This window comes from Myripristis murdjan, chromosome 22 (assembly GCF_902150065.1).
Source record: "Myripristis murdjan chromosome 22, fMyrMur1.1, whole genome shotgun sequence".
NCBI classification, from domain to species: Eukaryota; Metazoa; Chordata; class Actinopteri; order Holocentriformes; family Holocentridae; genus Myripristis; species Myripristis murdjan.
The window spans coordinates 13,234,084-13,261,370 of NC_044001.1; the positions used below are offsets into that span (position 1 = coordinate 13,234,084).

The 27,287-nt window shown below is 40.8% G+C and overlaps 1 protein-coding gene across 1 annotated transcript; it reads left to right on the plus strand.

The window, feature by feature from the left end:
- Window positions 1–1,702: 1,702 nt before the first annotated feature.
- On the plus strand, window positions 1,703–20,975 carry kcnk10b (potassium channel, subfamily K, member 10b). Its single transcript, XM_030044890.1, has 7 exons — window positions 1,703–1,757; window positions 5,975–6,390; window positions 15,601–15,718; window positions 17,428–17,588; window positions 18,173–18,365; window positions 19,528–19,670; window positions 20,277–20,975. Exons 1-7 carry the CDS (start codon window positions 1,703–1,705, stop codon window positions 20,973–20,975), a joined length of 1,785 nt encoding a protein of 594 aa, XP_029900750.1.
- The last annotated feature ends 6,312 nt before the right edge of the window (window positions 20,976–27,287 follow it).

Genomic DNA, 27,287 nt, shown 5'->3' on the forward strand with positions numbered 1-27,287 from the left:
TATTATTACATTATTACTCTGAGAACTGGGCCTGATTCCCAGTGATGTGGGTGGAGAGTCAAGTTGCTTAGTCAGCCAGTGGAGGGCAACAAAGGGACCATCTTCACCAGGTGCTGAAGTATAAGGGGCATTGAGCAGGGTTTAAAACCAAGTGATGTCGTGATGTGCTGTTAGAGTGAAAGCCAGTGATGAAAACCTGGCAGCAGACTCTTGGCCCTGCGTGGTACATGGTGTGAGACCCCTGGGAGAGGATTTCCACCCACTCTTTATACCCTCTCCTGCTCCCCTGGGTCTTAAAGCCCTACCAGCTGCTTTAAATTTATGAATAAACATGAGATGGCTAGTTTATTACAGATGCATGAATGGGCTTGGTATGTGAGGCTCAAAGCAGTGTGTGAATACATAAATAACATCTAGCCTGAGAAAGCTTCGCAGTTTATAATAACGTGGTAGTGTGAAAAACTGTCCAATGTGGGAAAACATGGAGCATAATAAATAACCTAGAAAGTGACAAATCACCACTGAGATTCATGTTTAGTAGTTTTTTGTCATTAAAACATAACATGTGGTCTAAGTGGCATAGTAATGCTTAAAGTGTAGAGTGGGCAATATGATCTTACATGACATGTGTCTCCAACCCTCCTCTTCATCTAAACCTTTATAACTTTGCACTGGCTATCTCAAATTAGTATGTAGCCTATAGTGTCCTATACTGTAGCCTAAATAAAGTGCATGCAGTTTTTTTTTTTAATTAGTAGGCTAATACCATTCCATATGTAAAATGCAACCGTAATTCTTGCAGAGTGCTTCCAACAGGTTATATATTAAAATCTATACTTGCACTTCCCGAGAACAATGTGGACTAATTCGAACTGAGTCTGCATTAAAATTGTTGCAGATTGTCCCCAGTTCCCCACCATCCAATCTACACAGCACACGCCTTAGAGCACACTGGTTTACGGGATGGGAGCGATGACTTGCCTTTAGCTATTGAAGTACATCAATAATGCACTGTGTCCCATACTTGTGAATGATGTAATGGTTTGAGTCTGCCACTGAATAGGCGTATTTCTCACTTGGACCCCTGCGCCATGTGCTCAGCCGCCGGCTGCCAAACGATGAGAGGATAATCCCACTCCGGAGGAAAACCAAAAATAAGAGTAAGTAGTCAGATTGTATTGGATTAGACCCACTCTGTGATAATGTAAAATGCACGCAATTTTCCTCCACCTTTTAAGGTTTAAGTGAAAGATGGAGCGGCGCTTTGGGAATGAAGCGCCGGTACTAGAGCATCCTTTCCCCGTTGTTATCGGCGTAATGCATGCGTAAAGTTGGCGGTTTGGACACACTCCAGCAGTGTTTCTGGACCGGACCACTGGTGTGTGAGAGAAATGTGATGTGGTTTGCTCCTCCAAACCGCCCGTTCAACAGCTCAGTGAACCTTCTCATAAGTATTTCAATCTGTCAGGCAAAGACCACACGTCCGTGCATGGAAGACGGAAAAAAGGAGGGGACAGCTGAGCCAGACAATAAGCTTTAGCGCTGGCTTTATTCGCCACATACAATTTCCACTTCAACTATTCAAGAAATTCCGAGGTGCCGAAGATATGAGAGAATAACGCGTGATAAATTGGCCATTTTCCTGCATTTTAGACGCTGTTGAACACATAATGGTCTATTATTATTATTGAAAACAACAGCAATGAAATTTCCACTAGAGAACCAGAGGAAACAAGTTAACTGGGACCCAGAACAAGGTTGGTAAATTTTGCTTGCACATTGCCATATCACATATCAGCTTAAGATGCATACTTGCCAATTAAACAGCTTGTAGATCACTTTGTCTGAACAGAACCGTTGTCTACGAGAGATCAGTCTCAGACAAAATAATTCGTATGTTAATTTTTTAGCCTGCTCAAACAGTTTTTTACACGCATACAGCTTGTTGCATTTAGATAACTTGATTTTGTGCATTTTCTCTCGAGTTTTCATTGATTTTGGCTGTACGCTTTTGAAGTGTGAAGACAATGCAGGAGCAGGCGGTAGTGTATTTCTTTCTTCAACCTCCGTGTGCTCAGCTGTGCAAGTCAGCGCTGCTGGGAGCGCAGAGGAGGCAGGCAGCTGCGTCAAGCCGCAACAGCCAGAGCACCAGAAACCAGACGACTCACATTTCAAAATAAAAGCGTCGTGTAGGCGTGTCAGCTCGCAAAATCCCAGTTTGTGATATGTAACTTGCGACCAGCACTTCCAAACTAGCTGATTTCATAGAGACAAGCGGTTTAATGATAAGAGATGATGATGACAATTTAGCCAATTACAATTAGACAAAGGCTATAAGCAGTAGGCTACTCGAGTTGAGGGGGGATGAGAGTGGATGGCATCCCCTCTGAAATAAAAACGGTCAAAATCATCCACCCTGTAAAACTGCCATCCTCGCTTTTCATCAAGTGAAAAAAATTGACCATCCCCCCTGATTTTTTTTTTTACAACTTGACTACTGGCTATAAGTCATTAAATACATTCATCCTAGAGGAATCATTGGCTCTGAAATCCCTCCCAATGTTTTAGTGTTGGTTTTCAATAGGCTATAGGTCCACTTACAATTTCTTTTTCTTTCTTTCTTTCTTTCTTTCCTTTCTTTCTTTCTTGTAGAATTAAAGATTTTTTTTCACCCACAGCATCTTCCCCTTTAAATAGCCAAATCCAGGCTGCAGTCCTATTTTTCACTGGCACATTCAAGTCTGTCACTCAAAACCGTTAGTGGTCATGTTGGTAAGGGTTTTATTTTGATAATTTTAGCGGAAATCGTTTTTCTTTATTCAGGCACGCTTGACGTTGGTTTATTAGGCGCAGCTGGGGAGAAGAACACCTCCCCACTCTGTCTGGACCATTGGGAATAACTGGCAAAGAGTCAAATTCGGCCAGCCGAAATTTACGTTTGTGTTTACTCTAACTAAATAATGCCTTTCCACCAGTACCACGGGTTTCCCCATATGCAGCTGGTGTGCTGACATTGTTGTAGGGCAGGCTAATGCCCCACCATAATTGTGTGGCATGTGTGGTATACCATCTCTACCCACCTATTATAATTGGCATCATCATCATGATCATCATCATCCTGATAATGTTGATGGAACACTTTTTATGGACATAAAAAAAAATATTCACATCTTGTTTTTGCTTGGCCAGACATGCTGCAGGAAGCACAGAGTAAGGACTGAGAGAGTAGATTATCCTAAAAAGCACTGCTTTTTACACAGAATTTATTAAATTAAAAAAAAAAAAAAAATCAATAAGTGGCTTCAGTGGTTTGAACACCACTTTAGGCTCATGCGCACATCCTGAGAAATTTGAAATAGAAGTACAGTGACGTTCATCCCTGTGTTGGTGTTGAATGAACATAGATATATATCCATACCTTCTGGAGCTTTGTTTATCACTTAGCGGGACTGAAAACAAATGCAAGAGATATTTTGCACCTCTCTAACCTACTCTGTGTGCTGTGTAGGAGTGGAGTCTCCCAGCACTCATTGCACAGACTACTCCGCACATGGCTGATTTATTCAATTTCACTGAATTACAAGATGAGCTGAAAAGCTATTAATGTCTTTGTCAGATGGACTTGGCCCAATTTGCATTTGGAATGGGAAAGAGCTGTACCAGTAGATGTTCTTCTATGTCGATCAAAATGACTGAGCTAAATACAGCACAAGTCATTGATTCAGAGTCACAGTCCCTCTGCTAGCCGGCTTCACCTCCCAGACCCTCCCCCCATTTTTTTTCATTCAGTTCATCTCATCCACTAAAAATAGGCTGTTTCTGCCCATAAAAGCATTTAAATTCAAAGTGCCAGTGTTGAACCTTGCTGCTCTACGTCTGTGCCATCAGTTTGCTGCAACTGATGCAGACATAATACAAGGCAAGGTATTAGCTAATGGGATTCAAAGCTCCTGGAAGAGAGAGAGACTTCCTGGACGTCCTTGACTCATCAGAATTGTGTGTGTGTGTGTGTGTGTGTGTGTGTGCGTGCGTATGTGTGGCCACTTTATCAGGTCCACCTGTACAATCTACCTTTTAAGAAAATTTATAATATTCAGTTTTTGTTGACATTGTGGAGAAGGTGTAAATTTAATTATATGTTTATTGCTGAGGTTGTAGTTTGCAGATGTTTTGTATTGGTCTGCATTACATTGAGAGGTGTTTCTAATTTGTTTGTCCTCCCTATTCATATACATGAAGGGGACAGAATAATAGAAACACCTCTCAATAAAATGCAGTCTGGTATAACAGCAACACTAACTATGAGCTCAATGTCAAACTCAGAATTGAATAAACACCTCTATTGCTGTGACAAAAAGAAAACCTGAGCATTATTGGCATCATAAAAGTAAATTTTATGGCACAACAGTTGTATTGGATTGTATTAGATTGTGCAGGTGGACCTAATAAAGTGGCCACTGACTGTATATATAAATATGTATATATATGCGCACATGATTTGCTAAGCATATCTAATTTCCAAGACTTTCCATTATACAAAAGAGTGTGTCTTCCTCAAACAAACAAATCTTTTTTTCATACCTGTTTGAAGTTGTATCAGTGTAGACAACAACAGGCCCCTCCCATGTCTCTGAGGCACTCAGTGCTCTCCCATCTGAGGGAGGTGGGTGCCTCGGGGGTGAAGGCGGGGGCTCTGAATGGCATATACAATGCTTTCTATACATAAAAGGATCTAAATTTGGCTGCCTCCTTGGTTCTGTCCGCCACCTTGGATGACCTACTATAGCATGCATACATTTATTACACACGCTGATGCCAGTGACCCAAACTAGCTCTTACCTCACTCTCCTATAGCCTATTAGAGAGATTGAATCCTGCCTTCCCGGAGAATGGAGTGACTAAAGGTCTTTTCTTTACATCTTCACAATATTATAAGGGTTTGGCTGCACGTGCTGTTTACTCTAAGGAATTGTAAGTGCCTCTCTCATCTGGTATCATGCCACAGAACGGTGCTTAGTAGCCAAACTATACTGTGAGCAATGAAAAGATATACATACACAAGTGCAAATGTACACACATGTATGATGCTGAAATGTGATTTGGATAGACAAATAGATAGATAAACCTACACATAAAATAGGACAAATATTTCCCTGTAATCTATAGGTAGGCTCTATTCTGTTAGACTGAATTCATATAAGAACCTTCAGTTGTCAGCTGAGGCTACTGGAAAAGCATGAGGCAAGATTACAAGGAGACAGAGAACCTCGCTGTGGGTCAGCTTTGGTAGATCTGTAGCCGGGTGTGTTTTTGCTTTGTGTTGGGAGTTCCAAGCTCAGTGAAGAGCCCCTCTATTAGCTCGGAGTAATACTGGAAGATCGATTCTTAATGCTCCATGCAAGTTCCATGAAGGGGGATTAGTTAGATAAAAACATAACTAATACTGCAAGGCAATCTAATCATCTTTGAAAAATGTAAGATGTGCAACGGTCTGCACAAACTTGCCGATTGCTGCTGATTGCTTTACTTTGACATTTTTACTTTTAATCCAATGAGAAAACAGTGTAAAGGTGGTAGACTGATTACACTGATTAATTTGTTTAAACTCTCTATGCCATCCATTGTGCTAAAGTGTTTTTTACAGATTAGGACAAAGAGCAGACTTGCTCTATAAACATGCAATGGAATGGCCAACATGCCCTGTAATATAATTTAAAAAGATAAAGGCTCAAATGCTGCCTATAAAATAATAGTCATGTTCATTTTCTCAATCTTCAGTCTTCAGTCTGTTTCTTCACCTCCCCCAAATTTACTGTAAAAAACATCCAGTTGTTGGATTGCTTCCAGTCATTGCCTCTAATCATTAATTGCTTTCACAGAATACATTTTCCCTGTCATAGTAGCCTCCAACACAAAGATAAACAATACAAATTATTAATGTACTCCTTATCTGTTTCTAATTCTTTTTTTCCAGTGGCGGTCCAGACCAACCTGGCCCCTCCCAAAAAGGCCCAGTCTGGCCTGGCCAAGTCCAGCCTTGTCCAGGCCAGTGTGGCAACCATGCAGAACCCCGTGGGTTGTGACCTTAAGGCTAATGGTCACTGCCCACTGCCACGCCTCTCCATCTCATCTCGCTCTGCCAGCGTGGTGGCCAGCATGGATGCCAGCTGCGACGGCTCGGCTGCAGCGCTCCATTCAGTGATGAAGTGGAAAACGGTGCTGGCGGTGTTTGTGGTGGTGCTGCTGTACCTGGTTTGTGGAGGGCTGGCATTCTGGGCGCTGGAGCAGCCGTTCGAGACCGACCAAAAGACCAGCATCACCATGGAGAAGGCCTCCTTCCTGGAGAGGCACCCCTGTGTCACCTCTGAGGAGCTGGAAGCACTCATCAAGGTGAGTTCATGGCAGGGAAGAGGAGCATGTGCAATGTGGATGTGCTGCTGCTCTGACAGCCAAGAGATACACATTGCATTTTTTTTTTTTTTTTTTTTTTACATCAGTTCAATCTATGCATTATTGGTAGATTTAGGTTTTATATGAGGGGAAAAGTGAAAGTGATAGATTAAAATGTGATAGATGATATTGATATTTATATAATTTGGCTGGTAAGTCAGGGATCAAAAATCATAGGACTGACCTTTATATGATTCAATAATGTAATACTTAATGTATGACTGCTCAAAAACGTGTCTTGTCTTAAGCATCACAGGTCAACATGGTTACACATATGCATGAAAACATACAGACAATTAAACCCTCTCACTTTACTGTAGACATCATGGACATCACACAGCCATACACATCTCTAACCATACATCCTTTGCTTGTCTTTACATAGTTGATTAGACGCCAGGATAGAAATCTTAAATGTTATACATCAGTGCTGCGGGACCTTCTGATACCACCCAGATGGCAGAAGCTGGTACTCTGAGTGAAACACATGGGAGGTGTCACCAGCAGAATTATTTGCCAGTGTCTGCATACTCTTCCTGTACTCTTTGCAATGTTTGCACAAGGGAATTCTCTGCAATCTTAAAGCACACTCAAAGAAGTTTGGGAAGCTTCAAACTGTGTTGTTCTCAGAGGCGGTTACTTCGAAATGCAATACACTCTGCATTAAAGACTTTTTAAATGAAAGCAAAATCAGCCTCCTCTCTCCAAAATGTCTTAACCTATGAGGAAAATAATTATATAAGTTGTCAGGGTGGACTTGACAGATGGGGATGCTATGAGGGGTAATTAATTCTGGTTTCATTAGCTGGTTTTATCGCATAATCTTGGAGATAATCTGTACTGTCATTTCTATCCACATTGTCCTTCAACAAATGGAATCTTAAATTCCAAAGAGATGTCCACCATTTGGGGAAAAAAAGAGTTTTGCCTTACCAAATCACTGCTGGTCGTGCAAATAAAACTCATTATAAAATACCAATGTAATATCATGATCAAAATATCAAAATGACATTTTTATTGATAAATTCTATAGTTTGGAACGTTGAGTAAACAAAAGTCATGTGGCTTTGTTAATGGATTTATGGCAGTTTGGGATGAAACACTTCCCTTGATGAAATGTGCTCATGAAATTTTCATGGGCAGAATGAAATGGATGACATACAGATGGAGCCCCAAACATAAATGAGAGTACAACATTATTCCAATCCCCCTTTAGCTGGTGTTTCAGCGTCTTTTGCCCCCCTTTAAAAAATAATACATCAGACATGAGGCTCTGCGATGGCTGATTTTCCCATCTTATCATTATGCAGCTTTGTTATGTGTCGAATGGCGTTTATAGGGAGTTTGGCATTATCAGAAGACAGCCCGAGCTTTCCACCCCCTGGATGGTTGGCTATGGTCTGCACACTTATTGATGGGTAAATGTCATGAGTAGACTTACAGGCAAGTCCATCCATCAGTAGGAAGTACAAAAATACCTCAAGGGTCTCCATAGAGATACCCATAATGCTCAGTGACACTTCAGATCTATTGCCAAATACACTGAACAGTACATGCTAGTTTGTGGAGTAACTGACCAGGAGTCTGTGTTACATAACAGCACATATATGTAACCAGGGAGAAAAGGGGAGATCATTACCTTCTTCGTAAGGTGTTTATCTTTATAGGAAATAAGTTCAATTGCTGACCTTTGTCAGTATTCACACTAGCCTACAGCAAACAATTGTAGATTGTAATTGACCCTCTATTGATTTTGTCTCTACTTATGGCCAAATCCATAGCAGCTCCAATGCAGATAATGAAAACGTTCCAAATTCATTGATTGAGCTGCAAAGACTCATATTATGGTGAAGCTAAATTGTTTGTTTGAAGATGCTTCTTCACATTTATATTGACTGTAAACACTGAAGTGACATATACATTCGGAAATAAAATCAGGTCTAGTTTGAAAAAAACAAAACAAAACAAAACAAAACAAAAAAAAACCCACAAAAAAAAAAAACACAAAAAAATGCAAAAAACAGGTTTTTGTCTGAATGCTCTCCTCTCAATTATTAGTGTGTATATGCTCATTACTGGAGTGCAATACAACATAAATTACAGAGTGAAGCTGTAACAACACCCACACATTTTAAATAAAGAAACAAGCTCATGGTCACAGCTCTGCTTCCTTTTTGTAAGAAACTGAGAGAGTCAAGTCTTTCTTACAGCCCAAAGGCAATTTTGTGATGTGAAAACAGAATACATTGCATCCTGTACCTCAGTGAGACATTTAGTTACTCTTCAGGTCTTGACAGATACTGGATTTCAGGAATGGAGTGACCCTCACTGATAGTTACACACTTTCCACATGAAGCAACAGTTACTGTGCAGCCAAAAGGAGGAGGACGGCAACTATAAAATGAATCATGCCACAGCACACTTCTCACTCACAGGAGGCTACATATTAGAGAGATGATTCAATCAATAACTGAGATGGGAAAAACATGCCTGACACCCCATCAACAGTGACATATAGAGTTAGATTTAATGCATCCTGCTGTCTTTACAAATTGTATATTGTGGCCTGGGCTTGGATTTTTATACTCACTGCATCTCTGAGCCAGGTCATGTCTGAATTGGACCAGATACCAAACTCAGTCCCATCATAGCTTAAATGTTAATTCTACAGTGTCATCTGACCTTACAAGCTAGAAAACAGCAGTGCTTCACACAGTTACGGGTCAAGAATTAAGGTTAGTACATTAAACTGACATGTGCAGCTTGGAGGTGAGATTGAAAAATGATTTGAGGTCTGTCTGTGTGCAAATGGCCGAGCTAAACTTTGATTTGTGAAGGTGTGTAACAACGAGGAAAAAAATCTGGACCATCAGTCAAGGTCTCTTTTCCTGTATGGCCACGTGATAATTGTTTACTCAGTCATTGATTCCAGGCAGCTGCACACAAGATTAAAAGAAAGAAAACAGAGGGATATCCTGTGTCAATCCAGATTATTTTCCTTGGAGATTGAGGGTTTATAAGACAAAGACCAAATGGCAACTGTCAAGACCTTTTCCAACTGAAATACCCAATGTGTAGCATTCCACAGGAAACATATGGACAGAGTTCTTGGAGCACATCAGAGGTCCATGCACAGTTTGCATTAAAAAAAAAAAAAAAAAAAAAAAAAAAGCATCACATGCAATGAGACTTATAACAGTCAGCCTTTTGGAGATGAGCTTTCTGTGTTGCTCACGTGGTTTATGGGAGTAGCAGAGACAAGCTTCACTTCAGTGCCCCAGTGGGTCCTTCTGTATCTCTTAAGCTTGAACTAACCCCAAAGAGAGAACAACCACATGGCATTTGGCATGCTCCAGTTTCCACTAGAATGGCTCCATTTGATGTGCGCTTTCTCAACACTGCTCCTGTGAATATTGCACTGCCTATCTGTCTTTTTCCCTCACTCCCTCCTTCTCCACACCTACTTCCACTCTTTTGTTCTGTTTCACTGAGGCATCCTCAGCTCTTTTCTCCTGCCCTTGCAGTTGTCAACCTTTAGGCCACAAAGGACTATCAAGAGTTTGTTAAAACCTGTATTTCTTGATGGAAGTTGTGGAAATAAAACCTTAAGCACTGTGTGCCTGGAGCCCACAGGGAATCAATTATTCATTGCACAGGCCAGCAGTCACAGACCTCCCCCCAGTAGCAACAACTGAATCACGGACAAAATAATCTCTCATAGATAAATGTTCAGATTCAAAATTGTTGGTAGGGGCAAATAAATTTGCACTAATAAGATTTATTTTTTTACTAGGTAGAACTAACTGAAGAAATAACTGTATAACACGGTTTATGTTTGACTCCAGAGAGGCGAAAGATTTATTGGTCTGTACAAATTATGCTATACTACACAATACTAATTACATTTAGATTATTAACTTAAATTGTATTGATTTCTCCATTTACCAGGCTCTAAAGGTATTTCAGCTCTAAGGATTTTACCACTAAAATCAAGCCATGTCGAAGCTCACAGTGACCAGAAAAAAAAAAAAAAAAAAAAAAAAATTAAATGAAATAAAATACAGTATTTTTTTGTTCCCATGGATGCCGCTTCACAAGTACTCTAGCACAGAGTCTATCTGGTCTTCTAACAGGTTCCATAGCCAGGCTGTTTGTGCTGTGTCAAGCCTGTCACTCAGTCACTTGAAGATCTCTGAAACGCAGCGGCAGCTGGTCGCACAGCAGTGGTGACTCACACTTATCAAACTGTTTGGCGGAGGAGTTGACAGAAAAATGGCAATTTTGCAACGTGCGTTTGCACTTTTGATATATAGAGCACTTAAAAGTGTCTGCTGTACCGTGTGTGTTGGCTTTGAGATAATAGGTCAGTGGATATGTTGTTTGTTTGTTTGTGTGTGTGTGTGTGTGTGTGTGTGTGTGTGTGTGTGTGTGTGTGTGTGTGTGTGTGTGTGTGTGTGTGTGTGTGTGTCCATGCATGCCCATTGACGTCCTCAGAGCTGCCTCACTATCCATGCTGTGTACCCACCCACTGTGTGCCCAAGAAGATGGCCAACCTTAATTGCCTCTCCCAGTGCCATTTGAATGACTCACACTGTGGCACAACATGAAGCCATGCTGTTATTGACACCAATCAAGGCTTGTTTTTTGATGAGCCACTTATCTCCAAATTAAGCTCTTATAAACACTCAATTTCCTGCAGAAAATCTGCGTCAGAACACGCAACTGTCATCGTCATCATGTATGAAAGACTGTCCACTTCTGATGCTTTTCTGTAGGGCTAATGATGGGTGAAGGTGCCGGTCCTGCAACTATGTCAATTTATTTGCAGTGCTGGAGCAACTGGTGCTGGCAGGTGGTTGGCCCTTTTTGGGAAGAAGCCTGTGTTTTTGTAGTTGCCACTCATCTCTTGCAGTCTGATTGGATAAATTGTGTCGCTCCATGTTGTCCTCATGTCACTTTTCATGTCCTCTGAGGGCCCGATGTCCTGCATGTAATGTTGACGGTGCGGTGGTGGCAGGTGTGCATGAATACATTATACACACACGCGCGCACACACACACACACACACACACACACAAACACTGTACTTGTCCATACTTACATCCAACATGTTTATGCATGGACATTCTCATGCACAATGAGACCTAATCTCCCCTTTTGTATACATGGGATCATGATTCAGATTCAGATGTAGACTTTAATTATCCAGAGTGGAAATTTTTCACAAGACTTAAAATGGACCAGTAAAAAAAAAAAAAAAAAAAAAAAATCTAGTTAAAAGGTTAAACATACCAAACGCATTAATATATACAGAGATTAGATAAAATTATAGCCTTTTGCTGAGGATTCTGTCTTCATGTGTTGTTAGGAAGTTAGTTTGCCCAACAGTTCACCTGATTTACAGTTGTATATACATATACCCATCAGCTCATCCTAATCAAAATAAATAAAAATGTCCCAGTTACATATGAAGGGTTCATTTGCAAAAAACAAATAAACAAAAAACAACAACAACAACAACAACAACAAAAACAACAAATGCCATCTCTGCACCCTTGCATATCATTATTAGAAACTACTGCTAATAGGTAACTTTATCTATATGTGAAGTAGGGTGTGAAGTAGTTCTGTAATCAGATTTTAGAAAAGCCTTTTTTGTGGGATCCTAAGACCTATTTTCCTATTAAATGAATGGAATGAATGGAATTCATTATTTGAAAAATCAGAGCAGAATTGTAATCCAGACATGGATTACAATAACCTAGTCCAAAAAACAAATGTTACACAGAAGACACTACAGTAGTATCAGTTAATACAAAATGTATTTAAATGATTAGATAAGTACATACTAATTATCTCTGTTTGATCTGACACATAACTGTGGCTGCAGAGACCATGCATGATATATGATATATGGGTATGCTATGCCTTGTTTGTTTTGAGTGTTTAATTCACTGAATAAGAGCTAATCTATGAGAAAATATAGCACTGCTGGTGCAACTCTCCTGGGGTAGAGGGTGTGAAAAATCATTTCATGAGAAGTATATTTTTCTAAGATACAAATGATCAGGTTTGAAATAAGCAATATTGCAACCGCTAGGCTTATGCCAGTGATTTATATGGTCAAATAATCTAATTGAATTGTTAGATTTATCCTGCAACAAGATTTCAAGTAAGTGTGGAGCACAAACTTCATGGAGATTCATTTCAGTGACTATTTAAATGAATTTGTGAAGAACAGACAGTGTTAAAATGGACTCTAATTTTTAGAAATGGTTTAATAATTCTATAGTTCCATCATTTTTTACAACAGCAAAACCACACACACTACATATAAAGACATATAAAGCTATGTCCATCATACATTTTGCAGAAATGCAAAATAAATGTAATGCTTCATCTATCCTAGCACTCCACAGTCGTATAGCAAATAGACTGCCTTTGCTGTAGGAGTAGTACAGTCACACAGCAAATATAGTGTAGCTCAGCCCACTATGATTACAGTTGAATGAAACTTTTTTTGTGGTACTATGCTGTATCATTACATGTTTAAAGCATTTCATTAGATTTTAACTCTTCTCATAAGAAGCTAGGAGGTTATTTGAACACGTGTAATATTACAAGCTGGTTAGGTAAAGCTGGAGCTGTGGAAGTGGTGTTGGCTATGCTGTTGATAGGAGAGCACTTGGCACAGCAGTGAGGGTGGGTGAAGTAAGAAGTGAGCAAGAGTGGCGTTGGCATGCCATCCATTATCCCTGTCACTTCTCTGAGCATTAAAAGAATTCAAAGGAGCCTTGCAGTGTGCAGGCTTCAGTTCACCTGAAGGAGGAGGTGAGACACCAGGATGGCTGGGGAATGTCACCTGCTGTGGGGCAGAGAGGATAAGGATCAGTAAGTCAGCATCGTCTCTGATGATCCTGCAATGCGCCATAAAGAAGACACAGACGAACTAAGAGTTTTAGTTGTGCACAATCAAAATAGGAAAAGCACATCTGAAACAATAACCATTTCTACCACCCTAATTAACATGCAGCAGCACAAATCAAAAGCATCATCCTCATGCCTCAGAAGTGCAAATTTAGGGTTTTGCACATCTCCAATGCAGCGTGATGCCGGGTCTGAAAAAGCGAGAGATAAAAATAGACCTCCTCATAAAGAATTCAGATACAGTGTGAGGCTATTTATGGATCTGTCTTGACTCCAGAATTAGGTTACTTTGGATTTATTTTATAATTAACACTTTCATACTGCCCCTATAGAGTAGCAGTGTCTGCCATAAATCAGTGAAACAGGATCACTATTAGAGGCTTAATTTAGACACATAAATCAGCCTCATTAGGGAAGCTATACCGAAAAAGCTTAGGTAATGTGGCTCTCCATCACATGCAAGATTACCAGAGGGCATGTGCAATGATGTGTGGCAATGTGTAGAAGTAGTCACCCATTCTTTCTCTTTTTAAATATATGTCATGAGTATTAATATAAAATTCATTAAGCACAAACACCACACAAACTAACGGTATGCATGGACACGTTTGGAGCTGCTCTGACTGAACAAATGTACCTGGCAACCAGAATGTTAGTGTTTGTATTGAAGCAATTCATTTCAAATGGCCTCCCTCACAGTAAATGTCTTCATATGAGCTGAGCTATGGTTTATTTGCCACCAGAGGAAGAATGCAAACTATAAATTTCCACCGGGATTTGGAATTGCACCATTTTCTTAGAGTGTATTGTTAGAGAAAGCCCATAAAAACTGAATTTAGAGACAATGCGAGACCTCGGATTCAGCTTTTTATGGCTGCACAATACAGAAAGAGATCAATGAGCATAATGATGCAGTAAATGCGGTGGAATGGGGCTGGCTAATGTTTGCATTACTCCAGACAAGCTGGGTGATAACAAAAAAAGGGCAGAGGGACTAAACAGATGCTGACATTGAAGGAATGAGAGCTAACAGTCTTCTGGCAGCAGGTGACTGCCTCTGTGGATTTGTTCAATGTAACCGAAGGAAATAAAAAAAGAAAATTGTGCTTGGTGTTTAGAGCGAGTTACTGAGTAATTTACCTCTTACCAGTTGTTCATGCACATATCCACAGAGATGTTTAAGAGTCATTATGGAATGGTTTGACATGTGCGGTATGATAGCTGACTTTAATATGCATAAGATATTGACCATTGCGCATATTAACAAGATATTTTAAGTGTAAAGGTCCTTCATGTGAGTTGGCGTGCAGCATTTTCTGTCCCCCTCAACCAGGGCTATTAAATTGCTGACGAAATATAAAGAGTAACAGATTGTGCTTTATTTTGTCAATCTGTAAATCCATCCACTTAGCTCCATGACTCATTTCCTCTGGTATTGTGGCCTTATCACAAGGGTGTGGGATTAATTCAATGCTGCGGCTATCCTACATTCCCGCAGTTCCTCCGCCTCCAATTTTCATGGCTCTCCAAATGCTCTCTCTCTCCTTTCCCATTCTCTCTTTTCTTTTATCATCCAGTGACCTTCCAGCTTGATACAGAGATAGCCAGTCCATCATCAGTCGCCTCACGAGTGTTACGTAAGCATTGGCTTAGGTCACACACACACACACACATATGCACACATACGGACAATGACATGGGCAGTAGGTGGTTTGATGTGCTCACTCTTTTCATGCCATGATGACTTTATAGTGTGAATCAAAAGGAGGCACGTGCATTTGTTGTTCAGCCATGAGCTGAGTTGGCATGCAAACTTAACCCTTACTCTGTGTATGAAACTTTAACAGGCAAACTACATCAGTCAGGTGCTTCTGTGTGCTTCTCGCTGGTCCTGAATTTTTTTTCTTTTCTCACTTCACTCTTTCAAAGAATGCCCCTCCATCATTTTAGGACTTATACTTTAATCATGCTTCTGTAGTTACCACCCACTGCTGTATACCTAGGAACTGAACCTTCACCGTAACCACTTAGACAGGTTAGAGAGACTTTCTTTCAGCTGCATATTTCATTTTCAGTGAGCCCTGCTGAAATACCCTTTAGCATCCTCTACTAGATCCAAGGATGCTGGATGATGTTCCTGTAGCCATCTCCACCTTTACTGACTCCAGAGGTGATCAATACATTATTTCAATGTTGTTATTTACAAATACTCTCCCTTTTCAGCATACCATAGACGCTGTGAGTGCAGGAGTGAGTCCTATTGGAAACACGACCTTCAATTCCAGTTACTGGGACCTGGGCAGTGCTTTCTTCTTTGCCGGGACTGTCATCACAACTATAGGTACAGTTCCAAGAAATAATCACTCTAAAATACTTTTAATCTGTTACACTGTATGACTGTGGCCACATGAAGCAGAGTGTCTATCTCTTAATGTTTCGAATAGTTTTCCACTGAGGAGCATCTCTCTGATGATGACATATCCATCTCGGTTGAATTTGCGTCGACTCTGATGGACAGAGAGCTATAAATAGGCTGAACATTTTGGAACTGACGTGTAGCCGACAGAGACATTTCTTGATACATTGATACATTTCCTGTTGCCAACATTGTTATTGCTTAGTCAAATGGATTAAAAACCAAATGTCCTGATAGAGAGACTCTACATCAGATCTCTTTCAGACCAGTGTGGCTGCAGCCTCAATCATCAATCAATGAAGTTCAGTCCATTTAAGGAGTTATATTGTGATAAAGCATTGCTGTGTATCCTTTTGTAACATTGCCCTCAAATGCCCCTTTTACTCCCACATCAGTTTGTGATTCTCTGTCTCCCATGATGCCTTATAAAAACCCACTAGAGAATGGGCAAGATCTTGTGTTGGGAGTGGTTATCTGTGTTTTTCAAGTTAATCACATGGATGAGAAAATTACACCACTAAACCACAACATGCCAGGAACAGGATGGATTTTTCCTTCAAGATTAGTGGAAGTACTCCCTCACAACAAATGACATTTAGACTCGTTTATCACCCCCACCCCTCTGTAAATGCCTCCTTCTTATTGTTTCCCCCTAGATGTATTATCACGGGGTGTCATATCATGGAAAGCTATAATACTTGCCTTCAGCAATATTTTGGATATTTAATCAATACACACATTGCTGACATACACATTATTCTACTCTATGTCAAGTTGCCTTATGCCCTTTACCAAAGCAGTTGTTGTAAATGAGATTTTAATTGTAATTGATTTGCCTGGTTATGTAAAGGTTAACAGAATACCTACTAAGCACACACATATCCAACATTACAGTAACGGGTGCAGGAACTGAAGCAAATGGAAATGGAGAAAAAAAATGTATGAGGAAGGAGGAAACTTATTCTCTCATCATTGTGATGTTTCACCGGAGAGATGTAAAGTTGATGAAAAAATAACTTTTTTCAGAGAGAGCATGAAAGCCTCAATAAAAAAAGGCTCCTTACATTATTCAGTAAAATATTTTTTCCTTTAATTTGATTTCAGACATTTTTTCAATATCAAAAGCCAATTCAGTAAATGTACTGTGTCCTCCCCCTCAGCCATTGTCCACAGATTCCTCTGTTTGATTGATTGGGGGAAAAAAACACCACTCCTGACCTGCAGAGTCCAGACAACGATCTGTCTAATCTGTGAAGGAACATGGTTGAGACTTATTGTCGTACAGGTTGAAATAGCAGGAGCTGGTTAAGATTATATGCTGTTCCCTTTCTCCCTCTTCATTGTATCTGTGTCACTGCAGGGCCATAATTAATGTAATATTCTCTAAGGGCAACCTAATTATTGTCTCTCTAAGAGCTTATTTACCTCAGACCCCTGCTCCAAGAACTCAGCAGCATTACATAAGAGCTTTGATTGATCATGTTGCATACAAAAAAGTCGTGATTATATTCTTCTGCTTCTCGTCTTACACTCATTACTTCACCTCCTCGGCCCTTCCTCATATTCTTCCTATCCTCCCTTGATGTCTTCCTTATTAATGTCATTTCTTCTTCCTCCTCCCCCTTGTCTGACAGGGTATGGAAACATAGCTCCAAGCACAGAGGGCGGGAAGATCTTTTGTATCCTGTACGCCATATTTGGCATCCCTCTATTTGGTTTCTTGTTGGCGGGGATTGGGGACCAGCTGGGGACCATCTTTGTGAAAAGCATTTTGAGAGTCGAGAAGATATTCAGGGTGAGCTCTAAGTATCATACTGCATTGTTATTGTTGGTCTGAGTGCCACTGCATTTGGATAAAACGAGACAGTGTAAAAAGGTCCAATATGCTCCCCCCTGAGACGAGCAGAGTATTATCTCAAGGCTATTACAATCCCATTAGCTGTAAACAGCAAGCAACCTTTGATTCAGCGTGTTTTATTCGCACAGCCTGAGCAGAGACGGTTGCAGAGGTTAGGTGGTGCTGCTTTTGTTGTTAGGGCCAGGTGTGTTCAATGGACTGTGGAAAAGCCGTGGGATCACAGACAAAGGCAAAAATCCTCTTTATATTACATGGGTTTCTGTGATTAAAAAAGAAAAAATTTACCAATTAGGTCACCCTCGTTAAAATGTATTAAAAGTATTTTTCAGTTTGAACAGAGAGCAGATGTGTGCTTACGTGTGAAATAAAAAGTCCAAGTCCATGCACTCATGTTGTTTTGAAGGCTAGAACGTCTTTCATCTGACCAAGACATGAAACAGCACACGTGTATATATTATGTCTAAAATGATTTTATTTGATTGCTTGTCCCAGTTCTCATAACTTTTGTTTTGTTCCCTCAGCAAAAACACAAACAGATCAGTCAGACCAAGATCAGAGTGACGTCCACCATCCTGTTCATCCTGGCTGGTTGCATTGTCTTTGTCACGATCCCTGCTGTCATATTCAAACGCATCGAGGGCTGGACCACGCTGGAGGCCATCTACTTTGTTGTAATCACACTCACCACAGTGGGAATAGGAGACTATGTGGCAGGTACATCTACAAGAGCTGCAGGGTCGTTCTATCATTGGGTATATTGTTTTTTTTTTTGTATAGAATATAAAGGAACAGTTCATCCAATGTGCAAAAAAAGATGATTTTCCGGCAGTCTGTCCATCCAGATAGTTTCTGGATGATATGACTTGGTGAGGCTTCCAGTCCACGACAATGTCCCTTTTCTCCCAAAAACCCCAATCCAGTTGTGGAGCTCCAACCATCAAAAAAAAATCACATGTGAAAACTGTGGTCCTAGACTCTGGAACAGGTTACTCATGGACCTCAGGGACTCTGTGGACATTTTAGAAACCGTAATCTTTTTAGCCCGCCTTTCACTTATGGTGCCTCATGACTTGTTGTTTTATTAATCTATTTTTGCTGTAAACTTTTTTATTCTTTTATACTTTTATTGACCTCTATTTATTTATTTTTAATTTTTTATTCTATTTCTGTCATTCTTTTTTAATTCTTTTTTTAATATATCTATATCCTGCTTTGATGAATTGTCCAGCCTTGTCCGATCTTACCCTCTGAACCTGACTTTTTTAAATCAATGCCCTGTTTTAATCTGTTTGTTTTTCTCACATTGTCTTTGAATCATGTGCAGCACATCGGGCTACAGCCACTGTATAAAATTTCCTATAGAAATAAAGACAGTTTTGATTTGATTTGATTTGATCTGATTTCAACCAAAGACAGTGGTACAGATAGCTGGCATACACTGTCAAGCTGTATTTATCTGCCCCCAAGAAGTATAAATTCAGGATGGATAGACTGCACTGACAGTCTTTTTTTTTTTTTTTTTTTTTTTTGTATTTTGGGTTTTTAATTGATGACTTAATTTATCTGTTTATTTCTGCATTTATTTTGTAGTAATGCCATGTGATATAGTGGTAGGTTTACTGGGCTATGAGTCTATCTACCTGTCTGTCTGTCTTTCTGGCCATTTGTTTGACTAATGACCCAAACTGGGCTGTAGTTGTTTGTCTCGGGAGAGTCTCTCACCCTGAATATGGTGTAACTTAATAGAGTTACAGAAATAAGATTCATGAAACCATGTGTGGGTACATTTATAATAATATTAGTTCTCTGTGCTCACAGCACAGCTACATCTCACTGTGAATTATTTGACCACTATGATTCTCCCCCTCACCTCCAGGTGGAAACCGTACGATCCTGTACAAGCAGTGGTACAAGCCGCTGGTGTGGTTCTGGATCTTGGTGGGGTTGGCGTACTTTGCAGCAGTCCTGAGCATGATCGGAGACTGGCTTCGAGTGCTGTCCAAAAAGACCAAAGAGGAGGTGGGGTTCATTTGATTACACTCTCCTTTATTACATTAGATCAGTGGAAAATAAAAGGTCACTCAGCTGCTGTATCCCTTCTCCCTTCCGTGTCTGCTCTCCTATCGTGCCTGCTTTGTGCTGCTCAGTGCTGCTGCTGTAAGTTTAGATGTTTAGGAGGTAGTTGTTTTAATTTATGTGCAGATGTAAGATGCACATAAAGTTCTGATTCGATGTGGAAAAGAATATATGGGGTTTCATACCAGAGTGATTGTCAGCACTGGTAGAGGTTGAGCTGTTTCATCTCTATCAATTTCAAGTAGATTTAAGAGATATGTGGCATCAATCTGGACCAGTCTATCAGTTGTCTGCCATTGTAACAAACAGGTGACATGCTTTGCTATAATGGAAGACACAGTCAATAACTATCCATCTGGTGATTGTTTTGGAATTTTCCAGTGAAAAGCTAAGGTTAGGAAATGAAGCAGGCAAGCTTGGTTTGTATTCAAGGACATGCGAACTGTTGGCCTGTGATAACATTGTTATATCATTGGATTAACACAATGATTTACAGTGCATTGTACCACACAGAGTTATGACCCTTTCCAAATTGCTTTGCTGTCTCAGGTTGGGGAGTTTAAAGCTCATGCAGCCGAGTGGAAGGCAAACGTGCGTGCGGAGCTCCGTGAAACACGGCGCCGCCTGAGCGTTGAGATCCATGACAAGCTGCAGCGAGCCGCCACCATCCGCAGCATGGAGCGTCGTCAGCTGGGCCTGGAGCAGAGAGCCCACTCCCTGGACATGCTCTCTCCAGAGAAGAGGGCCGTGTTCGCCAGCCTGGACGCTGGTCGCTTCAAGACCTCATCCCAGGAGAGCATTGACACCAAGCTGAACAACCTGAGGCTGAGAGGAGCCTGCGAGCCCTATGACCATCAGGGCGGTGAGCAAACGCGCCAGACGGCATCTTCATCTGAGGAGAACCTCTTCAGCTTGCGCTTTGGGTCACTCACCAAGCTGGCCAAGCGCAACAAGAACCGCGAGATGAGGAGGAACATTCCGGATGATGTTCGACGGGTGAGCGAAGACATGAGCAGCGGCTGCAACATGCTGGGGGAGGAGAGCAGAGAAGACGGAGAAGAAGATGGGGAGCCAGATGAGGAAAATGGAGAGAGGAAGGAGGGAAACACCAGTCTGACGAATCTGTCGCAGTACGCAGTAGAGCGCGCCAAGTTGAATGGATTCATGCCAGCACAGGCCAAAGAAACAGAGAACGACCAAGAATTGGATGGAAGGGAGTTCCAGCTGCATGTAAGCCCAGGAGTGTAGAGCAAGAGAGAAAAAACAGAGTGAGAGAAACAGAGACAGAGAGAAGGAGAGAGTGCACGGTCTTTTGAGATGTCAAGAAATGTGCCTTTCTGTTTCCAACGCTTAGATTTGGGACCGCACTGAGAAAATTCACAGACGCTGTGCCATAGCCATGAGAAGATATTGTGTTGCCAAAAAATAATGAAAGGGAAGAGACAGAAGAGGTTATGATTAAATACCTCATTTCTTGGATGATACTGTACAATGGGCTACTTATAAGAAGGACTTTCTTCTTCTCCAAGAACAACTATCTTGCCAACAAACCACTTCTCTTGCCTGTAACAGCTTGTATCTAATACAACAAGCAACAACAATCTGGTAGTGCCGAATACCTACTTTTTAACAATGTGGGCAGGAGACCCAGTGTCACGCCATCCGTCTTCAGAAATAATACCAATCTGTGCTTTGTCATCTCATACTGTGGTGGCTGTTTTTAGTTGGACAGACTGCAACAGAAATTACCCCAGCGTTTACTGAACGGAGGTTGGGAAGCTGCGTTCCTGCTGGATCAATAAACAATGCGAGCATTTGCCTAACTGACATGTACAATTATTCCTACATGATATGTGACATTAAAAATGTAACCTTAGGATATCACCTGCTGTATGCTAAGAGCTCATGAGAAACAAACGTATCCACCTGGATTGTGCATGGTCATAACAGCAAAAAACTGCAGCTCAATACCAATTTATTGACATACTAACTTGAAAGGTTGGAGTTCCAGCTGTACTAATGTCTCTTGGTGTTTTGATTAAATGAATTGTAGTGCTTCTGTACTGTTCACCAAAACCAGGAGAGAAAATAATGACATTCATCTGAGTTGTGATCGGCCACACGAGTGTTAATCAATACTATGATTTCTAAGGGCTGGAGTCCTCTTTGGTTTTGAGATTGTGAGCATTTTTGAAACCACTGTATTTCTGAACACTTTATTTTGTACATGACATGCAAGTAATTTATTCATATCATGGGAGACAACTTGATTGACGTTTTCAATTAATGAATGTGATGCTCCTGATTTTGCATTCACCAAGCATGTTTGCATCTGTATTTTATTCCTTTTCATATCAACCTTGCACTTCGTTCAGCTGTAAAGGAGAGTATGAATGAAATAGTTCATGCAGCGTTTCTCTTGTTTCCTTTCGCTAAACACAGTCCTGAGTTATTGACTAATATCAGGATGGGGAAAAGATGTCAGAATCTTCACATTGAAATGTTTTTTTCTATGCTTCCTAAAGCTTTACTCACTAAGATGTTTGTTAATTTTATAAAACCTTGTGATCATTTTGGGAAAGAAATCTTCTTTGTATCATCTGCTCTGTGACAACAGATACTTATTCTGCTGTCCAATGCTTAGTTGTAATTTTGCAAAATTAGAAAATGTATCATTGGCTTACAGTGCATGCATTTCTAATGGTGAATACATAGATATTGGTTGTATTTGTAACCTGTCTTTCTGATATGAACGGCGTTAACTTCTCCATGACCATCATCAGTGACAAGTTGATCTTGCTCTGACTATTTGTTGTTTACACTTTTACTTTGTGAAAAGATCACATCAAATGTAGTGAGTGCCTTTTTCCTGTAATAAATATTAGAAAAGGAGTCGAACAGTCGTGATTGTAGTTTCTGCACTGCACTTTACTAACAACACCAACAGTAACATGTGGTTTGCCACTTTGCTTCAGAACTTCTTCACAAAATGAAAGCAGTGATTAATGACTTTTCTCAGATGAGAGATTTGACTGACAGACATCATGCAAACAATTTTATTTGCTGGCAAAACATTGTACAACACATTGAATATAATTAATACTACACATTAAGTACTTTTATTGCATTATCCGCACATCACCCTGAAACTTGCTTATACATAAATACATGCTCCATACTGTCTACTTAATTAGTATTATATTGAATCACATAATGCAAGAAATTAATTTACACATACATACACTAGCCTTTGATTAATCAAGACAAATACAAAAGTTATTAAAGCTATTATTTTAAGTCAGAATTAGGGCTGCACACTGCAATATTCTCTGCTTCCTCTACTAATTTGAATTTATTTTTCCTCTGTTTTCTTTTACTCCCCTTCTCCCAAAAATGCAGCCTTACCATTTTTGTTTTTAACATGCATTATCATAGTGCATCTGTCTTACTGTCACTTTTGGGAAAATAAATGAAAGAGTCCATGTTATGTAACTGAATCCTAGCGTGTTGCTGGGTCCTGCTGTAGCACAGAGCCCAAGGATTCTGTGTGTGTGTGTGTGTGTGTGTGTGTGTGTGTGTAGCTTGGAGCCACGTGTCACGTGTGTCAAAGTGTGTATGTCACGCAGTAAAAAAAACCTCAGCTGATGGCTCCACAAAAGAAATTAATCAGGAAGACATGTCAGTGTGGGCTGAGCTATAAATTGCATGTAATAGAGTGTTTCAGGGAGGGTGTGTGTGTGTGTGTGTGTGTGTATTGGGGGGGGTCTCCCCTCAAGGTGGAGGTGACCTCAACCTGCTCCACCCCCTTCCCCGTCTCTCTCTCTTTCTCTTTCTCTCCACTTGGTGCATAATGGATCAACCTTGGGCCTTTATCCTGATGGTTCCTCCCACCCAATTATACTTGGCTTGGCAGTACGTGGGTTTTTCATTAGTCTGTTTTCTTACATCTTCGGACTTGCAATCAATGTCAGCCATCAATACCACAGCGGCCTGTAATGTCTCCAGAAAAGCTTAGGACCAAGTCATCTGCTGACAAACATGAGGACACTGTGCTGCATTCAAGGGACATGTAAAAGATATGCTAAAAAACACTATTATTTAGCTAAATCATTACTTAACTACAAATAATATTACCTGTGCAAAAATCTAAGAGTAAAAGTCAGATATAACTCAATTAAAATGTACAAATGCTACAAAGTTACCGACTTCAAAAGAACAAGCAAAATCACAAGATATAAAAACTAATGCAATCTATTGTTGTTGAATTTCTTTCAACTTTCAATTTGAAAATAATCCTCCACATCTCATGAGATGCATCCATAAGCAATTTGAACTGCAGACAAACATGAACCCTAACCCTATATCAACCAATGGAAGTGCACTGAAAATTCAATGCGCATAATGATTCAGATATACACCCTCCCTGCTTCCCTGACTTATCTAAGCAATAGGTTGTGTGCTCAACCAAAAATATATATTTCTCTTTTTAATTTACTATGACAAAATATATTTGTCCCTCTGAGTTGTAAGGTTCTATCTGACATTTTTGTCAAAACTGAGTTATTCTCATTCTTATTCTTTGACAACTTACTAACACAATGGATGGTGTTATATTAAGTCTTACGTATTTTTGGACTTTTTATTTAGAGAGAATTGCCCTGTATATCAGTTGTGTTATATGGCAAACAAAAGGTTTGAAGCTAAGAACTGCCCAGAATGCAGAATACTCTTTTGTGGACTTCACAGTGCCAGTAATGTTTATTGAGTATTGTTGCAATATTGTTGCTTTGCAGCTCTGCTCCCTACACAGAACTGTGCAAATTACCCAGAAGGGGGCCACAGGATTATGACAAGCCTTTTGGCATATGTATGAGCTGAGCACAGACTTGTGTGTCTCACCCACAAAGCACACCTCATGGTCACATATCCTAATCTTGCCAAGTGCACAAATCCCTCAATTAAGTGAAATCAACCTCAATAAGTGAATCCCCTCAGATTGAGGCAAAAGCAGAATTAGAGGCAATAATCTTATAATATGATATAATAATCTTCTCAAAGTTTTATTAAGAGTATGAAATCCATTACCATTACATTTATTTAAGCATCAAAAGCACACATTCAACGGGCTATAAAGACTTCATATTTTGATAATAGCCGGTCTCCCATCTTTGAAGTGTTTCTATTAAACTGCAACACTGTGAAGCAGGTGAGCCCCAGTGCAGATGGGGCCAGAGGACAGGAATAAAGTCCCACAAAAACCTTACTTGAAAACTCCAGTGTCAAAAAAATACAAGCAGCTGAAGAAACGCGAAGAGCTGAAGGCAAACAAAAGACTGTCTGACTAAGAAAGGTGCCGTCAGTCGCAGCTCAGGAACAAATGAACAAACGAACAAAATCAAACACTGGGATCAGAGCTGAGGCGTAAATGACATGATGAGCAACAAGAAACAGCTGTGCAGCACCAGGAGCTCAACCTGACACACCCACACCCAGTAGCGTTTTTAGGGCACGGGCGAACGAACGGGGCGGCATTTTTTCATGTCACGTGGGGGGCGGCACAGCGCCAAAAAAAAAAAAAAATCATCAGCGCTGCAAAGCAGTTTTCTATAACCGTATTCATCTGAATATCAGACCAGTGGTGGTTCTGCCTATGTTGCCGCCCTAGGTGAAATTACTGGCTTGCACCCTTTCATGTTACTACTCCAACCCCCCGCCCCCGCGGCACCATCAGGTGGCATCAGGCGAGCCGGCCGCGGCACCAGCTGGCATCAGGCCGCTCACCTGTCACATCCAGCAGACCTGACCGGGTGGGCGCGGTACCGGCCGGTGCCGCGGCATCAATACGGTAGTCTAGAAAACTGGCGATTTTTTTTTTTCTCGTGCGCCCCCAAGTAGATTGCGCCCTGGGCGGTTGCCCACACTGCCTATAGCAAAAACCGTCCCTGTATAAGACGATATTTTTTCCATTGAAAATGCCCTGAAAAAACACCCTCCTCTAATATTGGGGTCTAAGCAAATACACATGTATTGTTGCATATGTAAACCATAGGTAGGCTCGCGTGATGCCGACTGATGGTGCCGCGAATAGCCGCATTGCACAGTCAATAATCAACCATGTTGTCAGTGTCATTGTCCGTTGTGCTGCTGCAGCCGCGTATGAACAAAAGTTGATTTATAATGAAAGGTAGGCCTATATGGCAGTCTGTGTGCGCCGCTCACCTGTCAGATCCGGCAGACCTGACAGGGTGGGCGCGGCAGCGGTCGGCATTTAAGGGCATGAATAGGTAGGGAATTTGTTTTATTTTTTTTATTTTATTTAGCATTTTAAGGATGGGTAGGGGGGATTTATTTTATTTAAGGTAAGTTTTAAGGTATTTGTGTAGTTGCCAGGGCCCCTGCTCTGGGAGGGGCGCCTCTAGCGGCTAGAGGGGCACCGGTAGCGGTACCGCCTGGGAAGTTCCCGTTGTGTGTGTGTGTGTGTGTGTGTGTGTGTGTGTGTGTGTGTGTGTGTGTGTGTGTGTGTGTGTGTGTGCGGGTGTGAGTGTGTGTGTCGGTGGGTGGGCAGAACCGCCACTGCCCACACCCACAGACACAGACACACAACTTTTTGTAAGTTTAACATAAATATCAAGATGTGCTTCGAAATACAGAAATTCAATAGTATATATATATATATATATATATATATATAGATATATAGATATAGATATAGATATACAGTACAGGCCAAAAGTTTGGACACACCTTCTCATTCAATGCATTTTCTTTATTTTCATGTCTATTTACATTGTAGATTCTCACTGAAGGAATCAAAACTATGAATGAACACATGTGGAGTTATGTACTTAACAAAAAAAGGTGAAATAACTGAAAACATGTTTTATATTCTAGTTTCTTCAAAATAGCCACCCTTTGCTCTGATTACTGCTTTGCACACTCTTGGCATTCTCTCAATGAGCTTCAAGAGGTAGTCACCTGAAATGGTTTTCCAACAGTCTTGAAGGAGTTCCCAGAGGTGTTTAGCACTTGTTGGCCCCTTTGCCTTCACTCTGCGGTCCAGCTCACCCCAAACCATCTGGATTGGGTTCAGGTCCAGATGGGATGGCATGTCGCTGCAGGATGCTGTGGTAGCCATGCTGGTTCAGTGTGCCTTCAATTTTGAATAAATCCCCAACAGTGTCACCAGCAAAACACCCCCACACCATCACACCTCCTCCTTCATGCTTCACAGTGGGAACCAGGCATGTGGAATCCATCCGTTCATCTTTTCTGCGTCTCACAAAGACACGGCGGTTGGAACCAAAGATCTCAAATTTGGACTCATCAGACCAAAGCACAGATTTCCACTGGTCTAATGTCCATTCCTTGTGTTTCTTGGCCCAAACAAATCTCTTCTGCTTGTTGCCTCTCCTTAGCAGTGGTTTCCTAGCAGCTATTTGACCATGAAGGCCTGATTGGCGCAGTCTCCTCTTAACAGTTGTTCTAGAGATGGGTCTGCTGCTAGAACTCTGTGTGGCATTTATCTGGTCTCTGATCTGAGCTGCTGTTACACTTGCAATT